Source organism: Drosophila erecta, unplaced genomic scaffold (genome assembly GCF_003286155.1).
Source record: "Drosophila erecta strain 14021-0224.00,06,07 unplaced genomic scaffold, DereRS2 tig00000092-arrow-pilon, whole genome shotgun sequence".
In the NCBI taxonomy this organism is placed as follows: Eukaryota; Metazoa; Arthropoda; class Insecta; order Diptera; family Drosophilidae; genus Drosophila; species Drosophila erecta.
Window position 1 is genome coordinate 966,194 of NW_020825207.1, and position 17,844 is coordinate 984,037.

General features: G+C 51.3%; 4 protein-coding genes across 6 annotated transcripts; all 4 read left to right on the forward strand.

The window, feature by feature from the left end:
- Positions 1-1,373, forward strand: LOC6547912 (serine/threonine-protein phosphatase Pgam5, mitochondrial). The gene has a single exon (XM_001976561.3). The coding sequence runs from the start codon at positions 36-38 to the stop codon at positions 876-878; it is 843 nt and encodes a 280-aa protein (XP_001976597.1). The 5' UTR covers positions 1-35; the 3' UTR covers positions 879-1,373.
- Positions 1,374-1,807: 434 nt separating this feature from the next.
- Positions 1,808-2,898, forward strand: LOC6547911 (chymotrypsin-2). The gene is made up of 3 exons (XM_001976560.3): positions 1,808-2,137; positions 2,200-2,476; positions 2,536-2,898. The coding sequence occupies exons 1-3, from the start codon at positions 1,875-1,877 to the stop codon at positions 2,887-2,889; spliced, it is 894 nt and encodes a 297-aa protein (XP_001976596.1). The 5' UTR covers positions 1,808-1,874; the 3' UTR covers positions 2,890-2,898.
- A 1,130-nt stretch (positions 2,899-4,028) lies between these two features.
- On the forward strand, positions 4,029-16,698 carry LOC6547906. Of its 3 annotated transcripts, XM_015156031.2 has the most exons (19): positions 4,029-4,523; positions 6,347-6,660; positions 8,459-8,514; positions 8,574-8,806; positions 8,877-9,064; positions 9,247-9,342; positions 10,158-10,369; positions 10,697-10,853; positions 11,312-11,837; positions 12,873-13,164; positions 13,278-13,531; positions 14,288-14,716; positions 14,777-15,001; positions 15,061-15,198; positions 15,286-15,447; positions 15,524-15,709; positions 15,843-15,926; positions 16,149-16,214; positions 16,435-16,698. In XM_015156031.2, exons 2-19 carry the CDS (start codon positions 6,375-6,377, stop codon positions 16,535-16,537), a joined length of 3,693 nt encoding a protein of 1,230 aa, XP_015011517.1. In that variant the 5' UTR covers positions 4,029-4,523; positions 6,347-6,374; the 3' UTR covers positions 16,538-16,698. The 3 variants fall into 3 exon arrangements, with proteins under 3 accessions (XP_015011517.1, XP_026836106.1, XP_015011518.1); XM_026980305.1 differs by lacking the exon at positions 15,524-15,709; XM_015156032.2 differs by lacking the exons at positions 15,061-15,198; positions 15,286-15,447; positions 15,524-15,709.
- Positions 7,146-8,309, forward strand: LOC6547909 (UBX domain-containing protein 2B). The gene has a single exon (XM_001976558.3). The coding sequence runs from the start codon at positions 7,227-7,229 to the stop codon at positions 8,286-8,288; it is 1,062 nt and encodes a 353-aa protein (XP_001976594.1). The 5' UTR covers positions 7,146-7,226; the 3' UTR covers positions 8,289-8,309.
- Positions 16,699-17,844: the final 1,146 nt, after the last annotated feature.

Consider the following 17,844-nt stretch of genomic DNA (forward strand, 5'->3'; position numbering starts at 1 on the left):
ATATATACTTTTGGGTACACTTTGCCACGTCTGCCATGAGGAGTTCCGCCCTTTGGCGCTCGGTGGGCGCCATGAGCTGCGGCTCCCTGGCCACCTACTTGGCCATCCGGCTGTTCGATAGCCTGGAACCCTCCATGCTGTCAGGTGGCACACGGGAAGGTAAGGAGCGGGCGCTGGAACCCTTGGCCAGCGGCGCCTGGCTGCACCACTGGGACTTGGACAAGCCGCAGCTGCAAAAGATGGCAAATGGCGAGAAGTCCTCCGCCCTGCGACACATCGTCTTGGTGCGACATGGCGAGTACACGAGGACCCCCAACGGCAGCCACCTCACGGAACTGGGTCGTCGGCAGGCGGAGCGTACGGGGCAAAGGTTGCGGGAAATGGACTTGGCCTGGGAGCACGTGGTGGCCTCCACAATGCCGCGTGCCGAGGAGACGGCGATGATCATCCTGAAGCAGCTGCACCTCGATCCGCTGAAGATGAAGCGGTGCACTTTGCTGCCGGAGGGCACTCCGTACCCAGCAGATCCGCCCTCCAAACGGAGTGACCGCAGCCTGGATCTGGCCTATAAGCGGGATGGTCCCCGGATCGAGGCCGCCTTCAGGCGCTACTTCTTCAGGGCCAGTCCGGAGCAGGAGCACGACTCGTACCTGCTCATCGTGGGCCACTCGAATGTGATCCGCTACCTGATCCTGCGGGCCCTGCAGCTTCCTCCGGCCGCCTGGACGCGCCTCAACCTGAACCACGGTTCCATCACCTGGCTGACTGTGTGGCCCTCGGGCTATGTGACCTTGCGCTGCTTGGGGGACTCCGGCTTCATGCCGGTGACCGAGATCACCCATCGAAGGCCGTCGCCGGCGAAAGCCGACAGCAGCTAGCTCGTGATTAAAGCCATACTCCCGGCTGCGTCTTGGGCACGGACTCGAGGCACTACCTCATTTTGCAGTACGAGTGGGAACGTGACTTCATGCACATTTGGTCGCAACTGGGTGAAAACCACTTTAACTTTGCCCAAAATCACTTGGCCAACACACTGCCAGCTGCATCTGCATCTGCATCCGCATGCCAGCACACTCACATTGACATCCACATCCAGTGGCCACAATGGCAGCGGCTGCCACGCCCAAAGCGGTCATCCCGCCCACTTTCTGGCCACCCGGTAGTTGGCACATTTGCGCTACTCTTTCGGGATTGTCTGTGCTCATTAGTGCGGCTTTAATTTTGGTTATTGCGCCTGTCCCATGTTGTTCGGTTCGGTTTTGGTTTCTGGTTTCTGGTCTCGGTTTTCGGCCCAGTTCCGCCTGGTTTTGGCCATCGCCGACGATGTTGCCTTTGCGTTGCCGTTTGCCGCCGGCGTTTCATTAAATTTGCATCGCTCCACAATTTGAATTTAATTTGTTGGGGGCTGAATATTGCATTATACCCATCTGGTCGACCTCCTCAGCTGCCACTCACCACGAGTGTCAGCTGCTAAATATTTGCCTCGCCACAAATTCTGGAGCACATGGAAAAAAGGCAAGTGTTTATTTTGTGGTCCTTTTATTGCTGTTGTGGTTGGCTGCCTCAAAATGGCCCTTGACGTCCTGCGAATGTGCATTATAATATGCGTTGCACAGGATGGGTGTATAAGAAACCCTAGGATTGTTGCAGCTCTTCCTACCACGAGCACATATATAAGAATACCCCGACCTACTAGTGATCCCAATGAAGAGTCTACTTCCTGCACCAAACCGGGGCAAGAAGTTCCGCCACAACTGGTTCTGAAACTATGTATTTTAAAAAGCTGCCACTTGCTTAATTCCCAAATTCCATATACTCGTATCATTTCCCCAAACTTCAACAGTTTTGTTCTAATTCCGAAAATAGAAAAAACTATGCAAATTCTGACGGTGTTTTTAGGACTTATCTTGAGTACATCGCTATCCGAGGCTGAGCTCGGCGTGATCAGCGACATAAGCGACGAAACCTTCGAGATGCTGATATCCGGCGGCTACAAGCCGAAGAGCAACCGGCTGTCCCGCCACGTGGTCTCAATCCGCACCAGGAACTACGTGAGGCACCGGGGAGACAACCACTTTTGCAGCGGCGTCCTGGTGAGCAGTCGCGCTGTCCTGACCGCCGCCCACTGCCTGACGGAGTAAGTTGGAGGAGTGTCGGGGTAGCCTTACGCGTGCCTGGTAACCAAGTAATCCTCCACAGCCGGTACAAGGCCTCGATGAATCCGCGGGGCATACGAGTGGTCTTCGGGCACATAGCTCGTCTGGCGGCCTACGAAGAGCCAGACTTCCGCAGCGTGGATCGCCTGGTGGTCCATCCGGAGTACGAGCGCTACAAGAAGAACGATCTGGCCATTCTCAGGCTCTCCGAGCGCATCCAGAGCTCCAACCACGACGTCCTCCCGCTGCTCATGCGCAAGACGGCCAACGTGACCTATGGCGATACGTGCATCACCCTCGGCTGGGGGCAGATATACCAGGTGAGCCATATACCGTGTATTACTTCCAGTGCCATTACTGCCAGTACCCACCTATCCAGCACGGCCCTTACTCGGACGAACTGGTCTACCTGGACGTGATCCTGAGGCCGCCCTCGCTCTGCGAGAAGCACTACGACACCTTCACCGCGGACCACAATGTGTGCACGGAACCCGTGGACTCGGGCATGAACTGCGCCGGGGACATGGGCGGACCACTGCTGTGCAAGGGGGCGCTGTTCGGGCTCATTGGCGGACACATGGGATGCGCGGGCGGCAAGGCCATGAAGTTCCTCAGCTTCCTGTACTACAAGGACTGGATTCTGGTCACCATCCAATCTCTTTCCGACTCCGGGGCTGGAGTACCCTTAGGCAGTGTTTTTCTTATACCCTTCGTACTGATTCTCGTAAATTAATATACAAAATAGGCAGAAGTCTGATGCTAGTACGTGGTGATGATGGTGGTGCCACCAAAGGGTGCAGCAGCTGCCCTTCTGCTCGACTCATTTGCGACCAAATGTGGCATTGATACAGCGAACAAAGGACGACAAATGAACACAAAGAACCCGAGGGACCGGAAGTTGCCGTGGCGATATCGCCGCTACCAAACTAGATGCACCTTTGCGGATGTTTCCGGTTAGCAGCCCAACTGGGGCCATCATGGCGCACTTTAAGTTTGCAAGCCTCTCCGGACTGGCGTGCGAATCTGACGCAAAATGCATAAATCATAGGCAAATTGAATTTTAGCCCTGAAAGGCACTTCTGCCGCGGATGCGCCCAGGCGATGTCCTCATCGTTTTCGTAGTCTATGTCGTTGTCGTTGTCGTTGTCGTTGGCGTTGTCGTTGTCGTTGTCATGGGTGCCTCCCGCTGCGAGCTCTGACAATATGTCGGGGAAAGTGGTGGGGAAAATGACGACCCTCCTCGAACTCCCGTCATCGTGGTGCTTAACTTTAGCCGGCTCCGCGTTCGGCTTTCAGCGATGGCGAAACTTTGTCTGGCTTGGCGCGGATGCAAGTTTAAAGCAAAGTCTACTTAATGCAAAGCTCAAGGCGCCTGCCGCCAACACAAACAAAAACTGCGAAATTGGTCGTTAGTTCTTATGAGATATATAGATGTGTTCGGCGCTTCCGCGAAAACTGAAGAGCTTTCAGCCGGGCTGTGCACAATAACCTGGCAGCAAAAGCGGGCTTAAATCTCAGGATCTCCGCGGAGCACTAAATATTCCATAAAACTGCTCACTTGATATCTGCAAATATGCATATGTAATGCGTGCACACCTTGTCATAAGCCATCGGAATAAGGCAGCAGGTGCTGAATGGCCAATGACTGTGTTACACCCGGTACAAAGATGAATCTTACCCGGTGGTTTTCCCGCCTCAGCAGCACGTGCTTTTCCCCAGAAAAGAAGGGCAAGGAAAGTGGGCAACCACTGTCTATACTCACCATGCGCCTCTTGTGCATTTCACTCGCTGGGCGGCTAATGCAAATAGTAAAACAGGGAAAATTTCTAGGTTTTCTTTGCCGATTATTGGGGCCTAAAACCTTTTCACTGTTCAGTCGTCGAGCGGCGCTGGCCGAGCTGTGTGGCAGAATTGCGGTGGAAACCGAGTCAGGACATTCCTTATTCATACTAATTATGTGAAAATGAATAAATAATTGGGTGATAATTGTCGGCTTGATTGCATGCAATGTAAACATCGGAAAATTGTCGCAAAATCGCAAACGGTCAATAAGCGTGAGCCAAAGCCTGTTTTCCAATGCGCTCAATTACTAACAGATTTCAACTCATTTTCGAGTTTCGGTAACGAAACGTTCAAACAAACGAATCGAATCGAATCGCATCGCATCGCTTGGCATCGAATCGACATATCAAACTAATTGCAATCGAATTTAAATAACGTTCAATTAAAAGCATGGTTCGCAAAGCCAAGCCCATAATCACGCCATATTTGTAAAGTGTGTGTAAAGTGTGTGAAAGTGTTTAGCGAGAAGGGAAAGGGCTCCGGCTCCGATTCAACATCAATCAATTAATTGGGATCCCGAACGAGGTGCGTAAGTTCGTTGGCGTGCAATTTGTTAATTAATCGGATGCGGTGCGGATGCATTAGCACAAACTGGAGCGTTAAGTCTGCCTCATTATGTTTAATGCGAGTTGCTGACTTCGCCTTAAATGTTGGGAAAGTCATACCGTACAAAAAGTTCTGGAAAGGTAAAGGGGTTAGAATGCAGCTTAATAAATACATTGGAATATTCTTGGCACCACCCAAGTAGCTCCTCACTCTGGCGCAGCCGAACAAGCATTATCGGACATCTTTTATTGTCCACCCTGCTGCATAACTCCACTCTAAGCCGTGCTGAAAGCCCTTTACTCGGCGTGACCCAATGCATTGAACTCTGCCACCTCGCTCCGTACTCCATAATACCGCCTGTTATCAGTGAACGGCTTTCACTAATATCTTTCTAACAGGCGGAGAAATGGCAACAATAATAGGGAGATAATAGCCGACAACAAGTCCACACATTGCGTATCGGTATCGAGTTGCCTTCGAACGCTTGGCCAGCACATTCGAGCGCCTTGACTCGTGTCCACTTGGCTAACATAATCGCACATGCGGTTACAGCGACTACAGGGTATACACATGGAGGTGGCACATACACAGGGGGGTAGGGGGTAGGGGACCCATTGCAGCGGCGTATCGAGTTTTAATGACCCAGTTTCCAGCTCAAGACTGTTTGGTTCGGCCAGCCATCTGTATTGGCTTGGTCTAATTCTGCAAGTCCCCTGGCAGAGCAATTAGTATGGCCATTGGCCAACATGAATGGGCGATAAAGGCGGACGACGAACGTGGGATTGTCAAGGAAAACAAATGAGTTGGGCTTGCAACGGCCACTTGAGGGGCTTCTGCCCGGGTGTCCGTACTTCTTCTAACCCAAAGAGATGTCTGCAGCCGGAACGGAAAAATTGGAAAGAGAATGGCACAGAAAGAGTAATTTTGCAGTCTTTGAAAGTCATTACCCATTGATATGTGCACTATGGGAGGTGAAAGAGAGAGCCTTTGGCTAGTTTGCTCGCTTTTCAGCTCGATTTTCAGCTCGATGGTGTGCTGACAGCTTTGGAAAGGGCAGAGACAGCACAAGATTGCAACAGGGCGAAAATAAAATGAAAATTAATAGAATTAAGAGGTGAAGAATTCCATTCAAGGCGGCATTCAGGGACGGCACTTAAGTGGAACAGAACCTTGGCGGCCCACGCTGCGTATGCTTAATAAACACACCGAACGGTTTTGAGAGGTAATCAATACTTGTGAATTATCAAATATTTTGGCTGTCTTATGGGAGCTTTGTTGCCAAGTTAATAAAATCTTGCAGGCGAGATACAATGTCTCTTATCCTTATAATACAGCATTTCAGCATGTGCAGTATACGCGGCGTATACGCAATGTGATGAAGATTACTTGCTCTAAAGCTCTAAGCTGGCCACAATGGGGTCAGCTCACTTTGTATTTAATAAACAAAATTTAGGTCCCACAGAAACAATTTGTGTGGGAAATGCGAGCATTCCCCACGAAGCCGCAATATTCATTAATTTGGCGAATGTCACATAATCTTGGTGAGTTACTAGGACGCAGCTAGTTACTTGGCTGTTTTTGGAACCCGAAGCGTAGGAACATACATATGAATGCATAATTGGAACATAAAATACCGGGAATATTTTACAGCATTCTCCCCATGTGGGGCCCCATGCGAGTGTTTGGTTTTTGTTTGGCCCGATACGGCTGTGCATCCCCCGTTCCCGTGCCCGTGCCCGTGCCCACCCGTGTGCTTCCCGACTATTCATGGCCATGCCTGTTCCGCATTAATTCATCCGCAGGGCGGAGAACCAAGCCATCCGGCCGAAGATGGACCAGCGCAATCTAACACTGCCAACGCCAGCCGCAACAACAATTATGTCCTCGTCATCCGCAGCGATGTCGGCGGGCTTCGCAGCCCTTGGAGGACCAACCACGTCCGCCCTGGCCGGATCCACAATAGCATTAGCCACAACAACAACGGCGGCGCCCACAACGACGCCAGCCACATTTTTTACCTACAGCATACCAGGCATGGACATTGCGCCAGGACCATTTATATTCACCTACGTTAGTGAATTTTTATCGCTTATCACGCCCGAGGAATTGCCGCTGGGTAAGTCCCCCGCATCCTTGTGCCCGTGTGGGGATCGAAGGACATCGGGGAAAGGGTTTGTGGGCAGGTATTCAGGACGTCTGCTGGCCGACAATGAAGGCATTAGAGATGTAAATTCAGGAGAGCCTTTGATAGGTGGGCAAGTTATTCGGCACAGATGCGAGACCTCATATAAATTGTGCACAGGGAGAAACTTGTCCTACATAAATGATGCCTTTATCGGATTTTCTATTTCCTTTCTTGTATTAATGGTGTCCTGATGATGCCTCAATGTTTTACATGTTTTATATGTAAGCAACGGACATTTGATTTTCCCAAGTGCTCAAAGGCTTTAAAGCAATCAGCACCTACATAGTTCCAATGGCAATAATCCCTAAGTGGTCTTAGCCTGTCCCTGACCCTTAGCCATTAAAAATACATGTAGGACGACAGGTTGGGGTGCCACAAGGACTTTCGGAACGAGCCAAAGACACAGTCGGCCTAGTTAAAGTGATCCCCCTTCGGACGATATGTGTTTCTAAATTCAATCCGTCGAAACAGCCCCAGAGTTGTTCGTTCCTGCCCAGATGACCGATGAGCAGAAGCTGAGCACTTTCATGGAGCGGCATGGGGTGCGAGAGGAGGTGGCCCGTCAGTACCTGAGCTCCAACAACTGGTCCCTGGAGATGGCCAGCAGCACCTACGAGTCGGAGGTGGTTTCCATGAAACAAGAGCCCGAAAAGTCCTCCGAGCACTCGCAGTCGAATCAGAGCAATCGGGATCTCCATTCCCTGCTGAGTGAGATATCCCGGAGGAAGGAGGGCGACCAAGACGGCTACCAGGCCTGTGCCTCGGACAGCTCCTCCGACCACGACACTCCCGTGGGCAAGCGGGTGAACATCAATAGCTCCACGCCGGCCTTAACCAACAACGACAGCGACCGCAGTCTGCGGGTCTGGGGCCATGGCAATCGGTTGGGCAGCGCCCATCCCATCAATCCGCCTCCACGGTCCGCGACCGAGGACTCGGATACGGAACCGGCCGACGACGAGCACACCATAGTTGTCCTTCACCTCTGGTCTGAGGGATTCTCCCTGGACGACGGCTCCTTGAGGCTGTATGCACTGCCCGAAAACGAGCGGTTTCTCCGCGCTATTCTGAGAGGGGATTTCCCGGAGGAAATGCTCCGGGTGCCCAGAGTGCAGCTGAGCGTGCAGGATCACACCAACGAATCCTATCGTCACTTGTCGCGGAAGCAGTTCATGGGACCCGGCAGACCGCTGAACAGCCCCTCACCCCAGATCCTAGTCGGTGGTCCCATGCCCGTGGAGCCGCAGGGCCTTCAGCTCAACGAACGGGCCGCCACGACCACCGTGCAGATGAGGATGGCGGACGGGAGTCGCGTGGCAGGACGCTTCAATGTCACCCACAACGTGGGGGATCTCTACCGGTATGCACGACTTGCCCGACCCGAGTTCTCCGGCCGGAACTTCGTCCTGATGACCGCCTTCCCGCGACAGGAACTCGTCGAATCGGACACCCGCTCTTTGGTGCAGGCCAATCTCTGCAACGTGGTGGTCATCCAGCACTTGAACGAGGAGCAGGTGGATCCGTTGTCCAGCGATGCCTCAGAGCCCCTCGTGCAATAAAGGGCAGCGGTTAATTAGTGTTTAAATTTATAGTTTTACTATACCGAGTGGTTCATGTGGAACAATGAGCTGAGTTGGGGTCAGAGGTCATGGGAAAGTTGTTATCGATGATTAGGTGATTAGGTTGCTGGGGTATCAGCATGAATAATTGCTTGACTGTAACATTGCAGATTCCATACGCGATGTTCTACACAAAAATACCAGCCTGCTGGACTTCGCCTCCAACGTGAGTAGTTGCTTAGCTGAGTCCTGGTCAAGTCGTTCTAGTTCTGTTCCCCATCTCAGGCCATTAAAATCGAGTCCGGCTTCATTGCCCTGATGAGCGTGTTCGCCATCCTGGCCCTGGTTCCGCTGATTGCCACGTGTGCCTGGTGCTGCGGCCGTCGCTCCACCCAGGAGGAGGTGGACCACATACGGAATGCACCCTGCCACATCCGGGACGAGTCGCTGGAGGAGAGCCTACGGTGTCGCAAGAGCGCCGGACTGGTCACCCTGTGGATTGTCTTCATCCTGCTGACGTGCGTTCAAACTTAGAGCATAATTTTTGGGGGCAATGGAGAGTAACTGCCGGGGAAACCCATTTTGCAGGCTGAGCGACTTCAGCATATTTTACGCCAACAGTCGCTTATCCGCCGGAATCGAGATGACGCCCGAGATGGTCAGGTCAGCCGTGCACGACGTGGAGGTCTTCCTGAAGGACACGCATCTACAAATCAAGCAAAAACTGGATAATGGCTTCCACGTTTCCGTGGAGCGGGTCGTCAAAGACCTGGAAGGTCAGTAGTCATTCAGACAGTCGGTCGGCAAAGTTGCCCAACTTTGGCCAACTTTGTGTCGCCGAGCACTTGAGCTCGAACTCCCGCCCATTTTATAGCCTTCGATCCAGGCATTATGCTGCAACTTTTCCCGCACTGCGCTGTAGATGTCTGAATTTATTGAGTGCATCTCTCTTCCGCAGACGTGGATGTTCTCCTTGGCGAGCCGATTCAAGCGGAAATATCCGCACACACTGGCCTTGAGCTGGCCTATGATTCACTGACGACTCTTAGCCTTGGTGAGTACGGATGGTTAAGTGCTCCCATGCGATGCCCTGCGAGCGATGGCCCTGCGATTGTCTGCTTACGGACTTGACCCAAATTCCGCGCTGGTGCATGGTCAGTAGGCCTACGCACCACCACCTATCACCACCCACCACCCATATTGGCCAAACATGACAATGGAGCAGCCACAATAAATTACGGCCGCAAAGGGTGCGACCTTTGAGTGGGGGCTTAAACAATCCACTATTCCCCCCTAATTTCATTCGTGGTGGGCATGTCATTGATTTTAAGCGCATTTTCCAAGTTCGCTAATAAACGGACGCTCTGTCGAGCGGACAGCTCTTGGCCTAAAATCCTAATCGTCTGTATAAGTTTACATAATCTTACCATCAATTTAAAGCACACTTAACAATATTGTCCGAAATCGCACATCTCCCCACATGGCTGTTGATGAAATTGCGAGAACAAACAATCTGAAAAATCAGAATCCAATGGAGTCGCAAACCGCAGGCCATCGGTAAATAAGTTGGAAGCGGTTTCTCGGCGAAAGCGATTGTTTGCGCCCAATTTCATTAGGGGAATGCAAACGGAGGCAGCCGGATCCGGCGCAAGTCTTCCTGCACAATTGCCAAGATGACAACTCCATTATGTTCGCCATCGAACACAATGTGTAATTTGGAATGGCTGCTGCTGCCGCTACTGGTTGACTCACCAAACCCACACCCAAGCCCAAGCCTCCACCCATCCACCCTCCGCCCACGGACTCCACATAAAAGACGCTACAATAACGCTGCAAATAATAATATTTTCGTGCATTTGTCGCTGTCAGCGAACGCGGAGCTCATCTACCGCGTGCTCATGCTGCAGGAGACGGTGGGCAGGGCCTTGAAGCTCTCCCAGGAGGCGGCCGCCAGGATGGAGGAGCTGCAGATCCAGCTGTCCGTGCTGCAGCGCCAGTGCACGTACCGCGACCGCCCGCTGTGCGACACGTTGCGTATACGCAGCTTCGAGGAGAACGGCGTCGTGGACGCCCTGAAAACTGTAAGTCTTCTCGCTCCGTGGCGCTCCATTGGGCTCCTCCTTGCGGGGATACTCTTGCAGGGCGTGTGGAAAATATTCATAAGACCTATTGAACGCTTGCTTCAGTTTGGGTTACTGGTTCAAAACTATCTTATTCGTACTTATGGACACCTGAGTGCTCTGCAAGGGTATTGCGAGGCCAGCCTTCCTTCAGTTCAGCGTATAAATAATTTGTACTCCGACTTGCCTTCCCCCTGTTTTCCTTTGGACCTCACTGTTTTTCTAATTCCAAACGCCATATCTCATTTCCTGGACAACGGCACGACGACATCGCCGACAATTTGTCAGCTGCAAGAGGACCAGAGTATCTTCCGAATGCGCTACTTGGGCGAAATTGAATTCGGTGCCACTGTCAAAAATCTGACATCGGAAGTTGGCGTGTCACGTTCCATTTTCAGCAATTTCCCGCAACAAGTTAAACATGACACGGCTTATGAGCGCAACTGTGAGTACAGCAATCCAAACAAAGGGGCCGTCTAATCGCCCGCCCTCCATCCAAGTCCATAAGTCCATATTGTGCCCTGGCCCAAACTCAATTATGCCAACTGGCTAGCGTTGCAATTCAATCAATGGCACAGGTGGCCGACACCTCCTGTCCAGCCCGCCTCGGCAACCCCAAGAATCCGGCAATGCAATTTCCCAGGCATTCAGCTGAGTGCACAGGAAAATGAATAGTGGGACGATTACCATGATTACAATGGATTAAGAAGCAACTGCAAGCTGGATAAGCATATGCATACCATCCCGTAGGTCTGCAAATAATTATATTGGCAGTCCTCCTGTAACGGCCGAGTTTCTTTCCGTGTAGCCACATAAGTCGCTCAAGTCTAGCCCCAATATTAATTAGTGTCATCGGGTTCTGGTCCATGGATGCTAATTGAATTGGCTCTTACTTACCCGCAGATACATTGGAGCAGTTGGCGAGCATTCGCCACCGGACAACTGCCAATGCGCAGCAGCTGACCTCTACGGTAAATGGACTGCTCCAGCGGCTGGAGGGCACCTGGTCATCCCTGCAGCCCGCCTACGACGAGCTGAAGGAGTGGGCGGACGCCTACTGGAGCGTGGGGTGGATTGCCGGCACGGTGATTGTCTGGGTAATGCTCTTCATGCTGATGTCCTACTGCTGCTTCCTCTGCGAATCGAACGCCAAGTCCGGCGTGGTCTTCTTCATCGCCGTGATGCTCATCTGTCTGGCCAGCATTTGTCTCACCATTTTCGGGGTGTTTTCCCTGGCCGTGGGCGGCAATGCGGAGGTCTTCGTCTGCCGATCTCTGTACGACGAGGACTACAACATGCTGGGTAAGCTGCTGGACAAGCCGGGTTACGCATACGCCCGGGAGCCCCAGACCGGGATCATCGGGGAGCTACTGCGTCCTGTTGGCGTCAACCGCTCGGTGGTCAATGTGGGTCTGGGCCAGGCCCTCAGGTGAGTCCAAGTCCACTAACCACACGTGTGTATCCAGCGTTCCCAGGTAGTCAAACTTAAAGCCCAACACTCCAGCGTCGAAGTAACGAATTTGGCTATCCAATTACTTTGATACTGTACGTGCCTGTAATTTTGATTGCCTCCAAAGACCGATATTCCCTGGGCTGCGTGGGAAAAATAAACATACGCCAGATTATATGGTTGCATGGATTCGCAGTTAGGGGGCAAAATAGGCAGGCACAGTAACATGTTTTTTAACGAGGAAGTTAAGTTCTCTGGGATTTTTTGAATGGTCAACCATGCCCATTGTTCCCTCTTTAAGCAATACAGGTTTCTATAATTTCTGGGCTCCATTATTCCCTTTCCGAGCCGCTTGGCTGCACTTTCCGAAATCCCCTCGTGAGGCAATCCAGTCCTGGCAAAAACTCCTAATCGATTCCACTGTGATTACCCATTTCTGTGATTATTGTTGCCACTCCCAAACTTTCCCGGCTGAAACTTGGACAACCGCAACGCACTTTCTCCCCAAGTTGCTCGGCCTCAAGCCCCATCCATTCCGTTGGGAACTCAAGGGTCCGGCCCAGAACTGGCCAGGGAACAGAGCAGTCGGCCTGCGCCACAAAGTTTTGAAAGCCCAGTGAAATTTGCTAGCCACATGGCACTCAATTTTGCAGGGAACACACCAATGGCAGTTCAACCAGCCGCACGCACCACCCACTCGACCGCCACCCACTAACCACCGAGCACTCACTGCCTCCCACTTGTAACCGCAAATTTTAAGCACGATTCCAATTATCCGAGCAGCTACAAAATGCACATGCAGGCGGCAGAGATGTGGAGGCGAAGATAGACCAGGGGCATAAGCTGCCGATGTTGCACCCTGCACCCTGCAACCTGCCGCCTGCCGCCTGCTCCCTGCTCCCTGCACCACCCACCCTCAGCCGCACCCAGTAGACATTGTGGGTATATACGGGGTTTCCGGCCCCAACAAACCTGCTCCGGCCAATCTTTTGACGATTCTTTGACACAACACAGGGGCTGCGAGCAAAATCAAGCATCGTACAATGTCTTTCAATTGGATGCGTTCGTGAACACCAGCAAAATCGCCGACCTGAGGCAGTTCCCCAAAGTGTCCACCGCCATCGATGCCATTTCCGTGTCCGGACGCACGCTCCTCTCGCTCACGCAATCCGTGCAGAACATTTTGGAGAACATGCTGCAGACGTCCTCGTTCAATTTGACCACGTACCGCAGCAGCGTGGGTGCGCCCACGCCCGAAAAGGATTTGGCCACGTTCATTGATCAGATGCAGCGGGTGGCCTTGCAGGTGAGTGCGCCACCCCCCGATTAGTTTCAATTAAAATGAGCTGCGAGTGCGAAGGCCACGTACTCAGCATATCGCATTCAACTCACCCACATTCAAACGCCTTGTGTCGCCAGATTCAGGACGTGGCCACCTCCTCGCGCATGACCACCCTGGGCAGCCGCTCCAAGCGGCTGCAGGCCTCGATTCTCCAGCCCCTGGAGAACCTGCAGAACGAGATTCTCTACCACCTGACGGCCCTGGAGCTGCAGCGGGATCCCTGGGCCAAGCAGGTCAACCAGACCCTGAACCACCTCAAGAGCATCCAGGGCTACCTGGAGAACAAGGCCGGCGAGATCTGCCACAACATGACGCGGGCCTACACGGATCGGTGAGATACATTTCGATAGTTTCTACTGACTCCCTAAATACCGACCCGAAATTGTTCTTCTTAATTGCGGCAAAGTCACAGCAATTTGCTCCCGATGGGGGAAACCCCCCAGAAAGTCTGCCATTTGGCCACTTCTCCCTTCCGAGCGCCTGCGGCACTTGGAGTTGGAGTTGGATGCCCTGTCTGGCTGCATGTTTGAGTTGTATTATTGTGTTGCTCTTTCCCAACCAGCGGAGAAACAAGCAACTCAAACAATTGCAGTTGTGCACCCGGGAGCAGAGCACATAGTTTCCGGCTTTATCAGATAATTGAAAGTCCTAATCGTTTGATTAAGTTTGCCAAGTGTCATGATTGCATTTTTAGTGTTTTTCCAAGTGTCCACTTGCGTCTGCCACACGGACACTCGACCTCACTTATGATAGGTGAAAGGGGCAGGAATGCTAAGCATTTGGGCCAACCATCCTTTATCCTCAAAGGCCAACTTGCTCCCTGTGCAGCTGGCTGAGTTGGAAATTGTTGCAGCCACTTTTGAAGTACAGAACTCCGCAGGCGACATGCCAAATAAGCAATTCAATTGTATTTCGAGTGTCTTATTTGTCTTACTTGTTATCACTGACTATTCAAAAGCAAATTATGGTTGAACACATTGTAAATACATAAACACATTACACAAATTCAATTGAAAGTTTAGTTGCAGGCTGACTGATTTATGTAAATTAAGTGTATCGAATACTCACAAGCATTTTCCCGCTGTAGTCTGAAGGCCTACTTGACCACCAGTAAGGCAACCATGGAGTCCCAGCTGGGCGACACCACCACCAAGTGCCGACCCTTCTACGACACCTTCGACGCCAGCCGCACCTTCCTCTGCCGCAACATGGTGGACTTCATCAACGGCATGACCTTCTTTATCTTCCTCACACTGCTCCTCTGGGCGATTGGCACTCCGGTGGGCCTCAACCTGATCACGGTCCAAACGCGGCTGAATGTGATGCAGGCGGCCCAGTCGCGCAGCAAGGGCAGGCACAGGAGGAGCGACCGGAGTCCGGAGCAGGAGCCGAGGAGCGGAAGTCGCGGCCGGAAGAAGCAACGGACGAGCAGCTCGGCCACCAGTGGGCGGAGCGGCAAGAGGGCCCAGAGCCGGGAGCGGAGCACCAGCAGCACGGCGAGACCGAAGCCACCATTGTAAGTGGGAGTCGATCTGACCTGACCTGACCTACTGACTGCCACTGCCTAACATTGCAGAAGACGGACTGCCACCGAAGAAACACTTGACCTGGCTGACGAAGACTCCACCCCGTCGAGGCAGCAGCAGCCGCAGCAGCAGCAGCCGCCAGCTCAGCGACGCCAGGATTCGGACAGGGAGCGGGTGCGAGAGCGGGATCAGCGAAGTCGGGAGCGGGAGCTGAGCAGGGGCCGAGACGCGTCCGCCATGAACACGCCGGTGCGCAGCCGCAGTCGCCAGCAACTGTGAGTAGCTATCGCCGGACGAGCCACCGCATCTCATTTCATCCCGTTGCATATGTCAGGCGCCACGATCCCGAGGATGACAATTGGGGCTCATCCAGCGGACCCAGTAGGGCCAACTCTCGTGAGCGCGATCGCGAGAGCAGTCAGACTAGAAAGATACTCAATATTTGGCAGTCGCGCAAAGTCAAGACGCCCCTGTAAGTCGAGGTCCCTGACCCACCTTAGTTACTCTGACCTCTGACTTATGACCTCTGACTTCTCTCCCCCCTCCCATTTACTCAAAGTCGCCGCCAAGGCACTGAAGAGTTCGACTTTGAGGACGCCCACGACGACAGGGGCTGGCAAGCGCAGACCCAAAACCAGGTTCAGAACCAGTCCAGTGTCAGTCCCGACCAAAGGCCCGATCCGCGCAGCCATCGCTCCAATCTCCGTACTAAGCCGAAGTTGTAAGTGACCCCTGCTGACCCGCAATCCCCTCGAGGTCCGCCCCCACTCACTCTCTGCCCCCTCTGTGCATGCCAGACGTAGTACCAATGCGGATAGAGCTAGCAGTGAAACGGTCCGGCGACCCATAACTCCCGTGCTCAGCGTGAACCCGGACATTCCGGCCGCCATTCCGATGCCCCGGACGCCGATGCGTCTCAAGAGCAAGGTGTCGCTGACCGCCCGAGCTGTGCAGGACATTGTCAACAAGCGGAATCAGCGCCTGTGAGTGTCTCAGTCCCGGCACCCTGAAAGTGACCCCACCCAGTTTGGAGCTCGCTCACCAGCCTCACCCAACCCATTAGCTCGGCTATTCTTCTTTGAGACTAAGCACTAACCAACTTTGCATCACCTGCAGCCAACGCACCGGCACCGATGAGTTCGACTTGGACGACAGCGATGCCTACGGTGCTGGAGGCCATTTGGATGCGGACGTGGCGGCGTAAGTCTGTAGGACTAGGGACTCGGGAGTGCTGCAGAAATCTCCAGATCACAGAAGAGATACATTCCGAGCTTCAGCAATGTATCTGCACCAAGTGATCGCCAAAGTGATTCGGCACAAAAGATCTCTTTGACCACGTAACCAGAGATGACAAGTGGTCTGAGATTTCTGTGGCACCTGAATAATCACCTGGTAGTAACAACCATTTTCGTCACCTTTCAGCGCCCGACGCACGCCGCCCAGGGGCGCCCCCCCGCCCCCTCCTCCGCCAGCGGCCGGCTTGAACAGGTTCTACCAACGTTATTAACGTATTCTGTTGCCAATGAGTTTGTTTTTTGCTTTGACTTTTGGTTTTTTGACTAATTTGATCGAATCTTGAGCACATGCCAGGGACAGAGTACCAATCAAATCACACACAAATTCTTATTGTGTTCACAGCGACAAAGTCTATATATTCTGAACTTGCTTTTTCTCCCCGCAACCCCACCGATCCGAAAATATCCAGTAGTGATCGCACGGTGCGCTGGAACGAGGACGAATCCGAGGACTTTGACTTCGAGGAGGTCGACGCGCCGAAGAGTCCCATGTATCTGAGCCACAATCTCCATTGAGCCCATCTAACATCGCGTGTCCCACATCTCGAATATGCGATTTGTTTTGTATTTCGCTTGTAGCACTCCTTAGACCTTAAGTGAACTGTAGCTATAGTGGCGTTTCAATATGGTTAAGGCATTTAACAGGCGTAAATAAAGAAACTATCTGTAGCCAATTTACTTGATGACCTACGACCCCAGTAGTGTGCGTTCCAAATTAAGTTTACTCCTGAGTTCTCCAAGTGCCGTTTCTAAGTGGTTTCTAAGGTGCCGTTAGACCGCCTCGACCACTGGCTAGTTATACCCATTACTCGTAGAGTAAGAGGGTATACCAGATTCGATAAAAAGTATGTAACAGGTGGAAGCGATTCCGACCATATATGGTATATATATTCTTGATCTTCATATATTCATTCACTGTCTTGTTTTTTCTGATGATATGATGTTGTAGGAATTCAAAAATGTCCAAAGACTGAAGTTCTAAAGTCCATAACTCAACTTTTCTTAATCGGATTTTGAAATGGTATACCTCTAAATGTTTCTGGAGCAACTCTCTAAAAATCTGCATTCAAATTTGGAATTTTTTTTTTTCAAAAAATTTTTTTATTTTTTCTGGTGTGGTGATGTTGTAGAAATTCAAAAATGTCAAATGACTGAAGTTCTGAAGTCCATAACTCAACTTATCTTTATCGGATTTTGAAGTGGCATACCTCTAAATGTTTCTGGTGGAATTCTCTAAAAATCTGCATTCAAATTAAAAAATTTATTTTTTTTCAATTTTTTTGTCATTTTTTTGTTGTTATGATGTTGTAGAATTCAAAATAATTAAAAAATGCCCCAAGGCTGAAGTTCTATACTCCATAACTCAACTTATCTTAATCGGATTTTGAAGTGGCATACCTCAAAATGTTTCTGGAGCAATTCTCTAAAAATCTGCATTCAAATTAAAAAATTTTTTTTTTCAATTTTTTTGTCATTTTTTTGTTGTTATGATGTTGTAGAATTCAAAATAATTAAAAAATGCCCCAAGGCTGAAGTTCTATACTCCATAACTCAACTTATCTTAATCGGATTTTGAAGTGGCATACCTCAAAATGTTTCTGGAGCAATTCTCTAAAAATCTGCATTCAAATTAAAAAAATTTTTTTTTTCAAAATTTTTTTTAATTTTTCTGGTGGTGTGATGTTCTAGAAATTCAAAAATGCCCAAAGACTGAAGTTCTAGAGTCCATAACTCAACTTATCCTAATCGGATTTTAAAGTGGCATACCTCTAAATGTTTCTGGTGGAATTCTCTAAAAATCTGCATTCAAATTTAAAAAAATT

Coding starts and splice junctions, on each gene's coding strand:
- LOC6547912 (XM_001976561.3), top strand. CDS start 36: ATGAGGAGTTCCGCCCTTTGGCGCTCGGTGGGCGCCATGAGCTGCGGC.
- LOC6547911 (XM_001976560.3), top strand. CDS start 1,875: ATGCAAATTCTGACGGTGTTTTTAGGACTTATCTTGAGTACATCGCTA. Junction 2,138..2,199: donor GCCGCCCACTGCCTGACGGA/GTAAGTTGGAGG, acceptor AATCCTCCACAG/CCGGTACAAGGCCTCGATGA. Junction 2,477..2,535: donor GCTGGGGGCAGATATACCAG/GTGAGCCATATA, acceptor CCACCTATCCAG/CACGGCCCTTACTCGGACGA.
- LOC6547906 (XM_015156031.2), top strand. CDS start 6,375: ATGGACCAGCGCAATCTAACACTGCCAACGCCAGCCGCAACAACAATT. Junction 9,065..9,246: donor GGTCGTCAAAGACCTGGAAG/GTCAGTAGTCAT, acceptor TCTCTTCCGCAG/ACGTGGATGTTCTCCTTGGC. Junction 10,854..11,311: donor CACGGCTTATGAGCGCAACT/GTGAGTACAGCA, acceptor ACTTACCCGCAG/ATACATTGGAGCAGTTGGCG.
- LOC6547909 (XM_001976558.3), top strand. CDS start 7,227: ATGACCGATGAGCAGAAGCTGAGCACTTTCATGGAGCGGCATGGGGTG.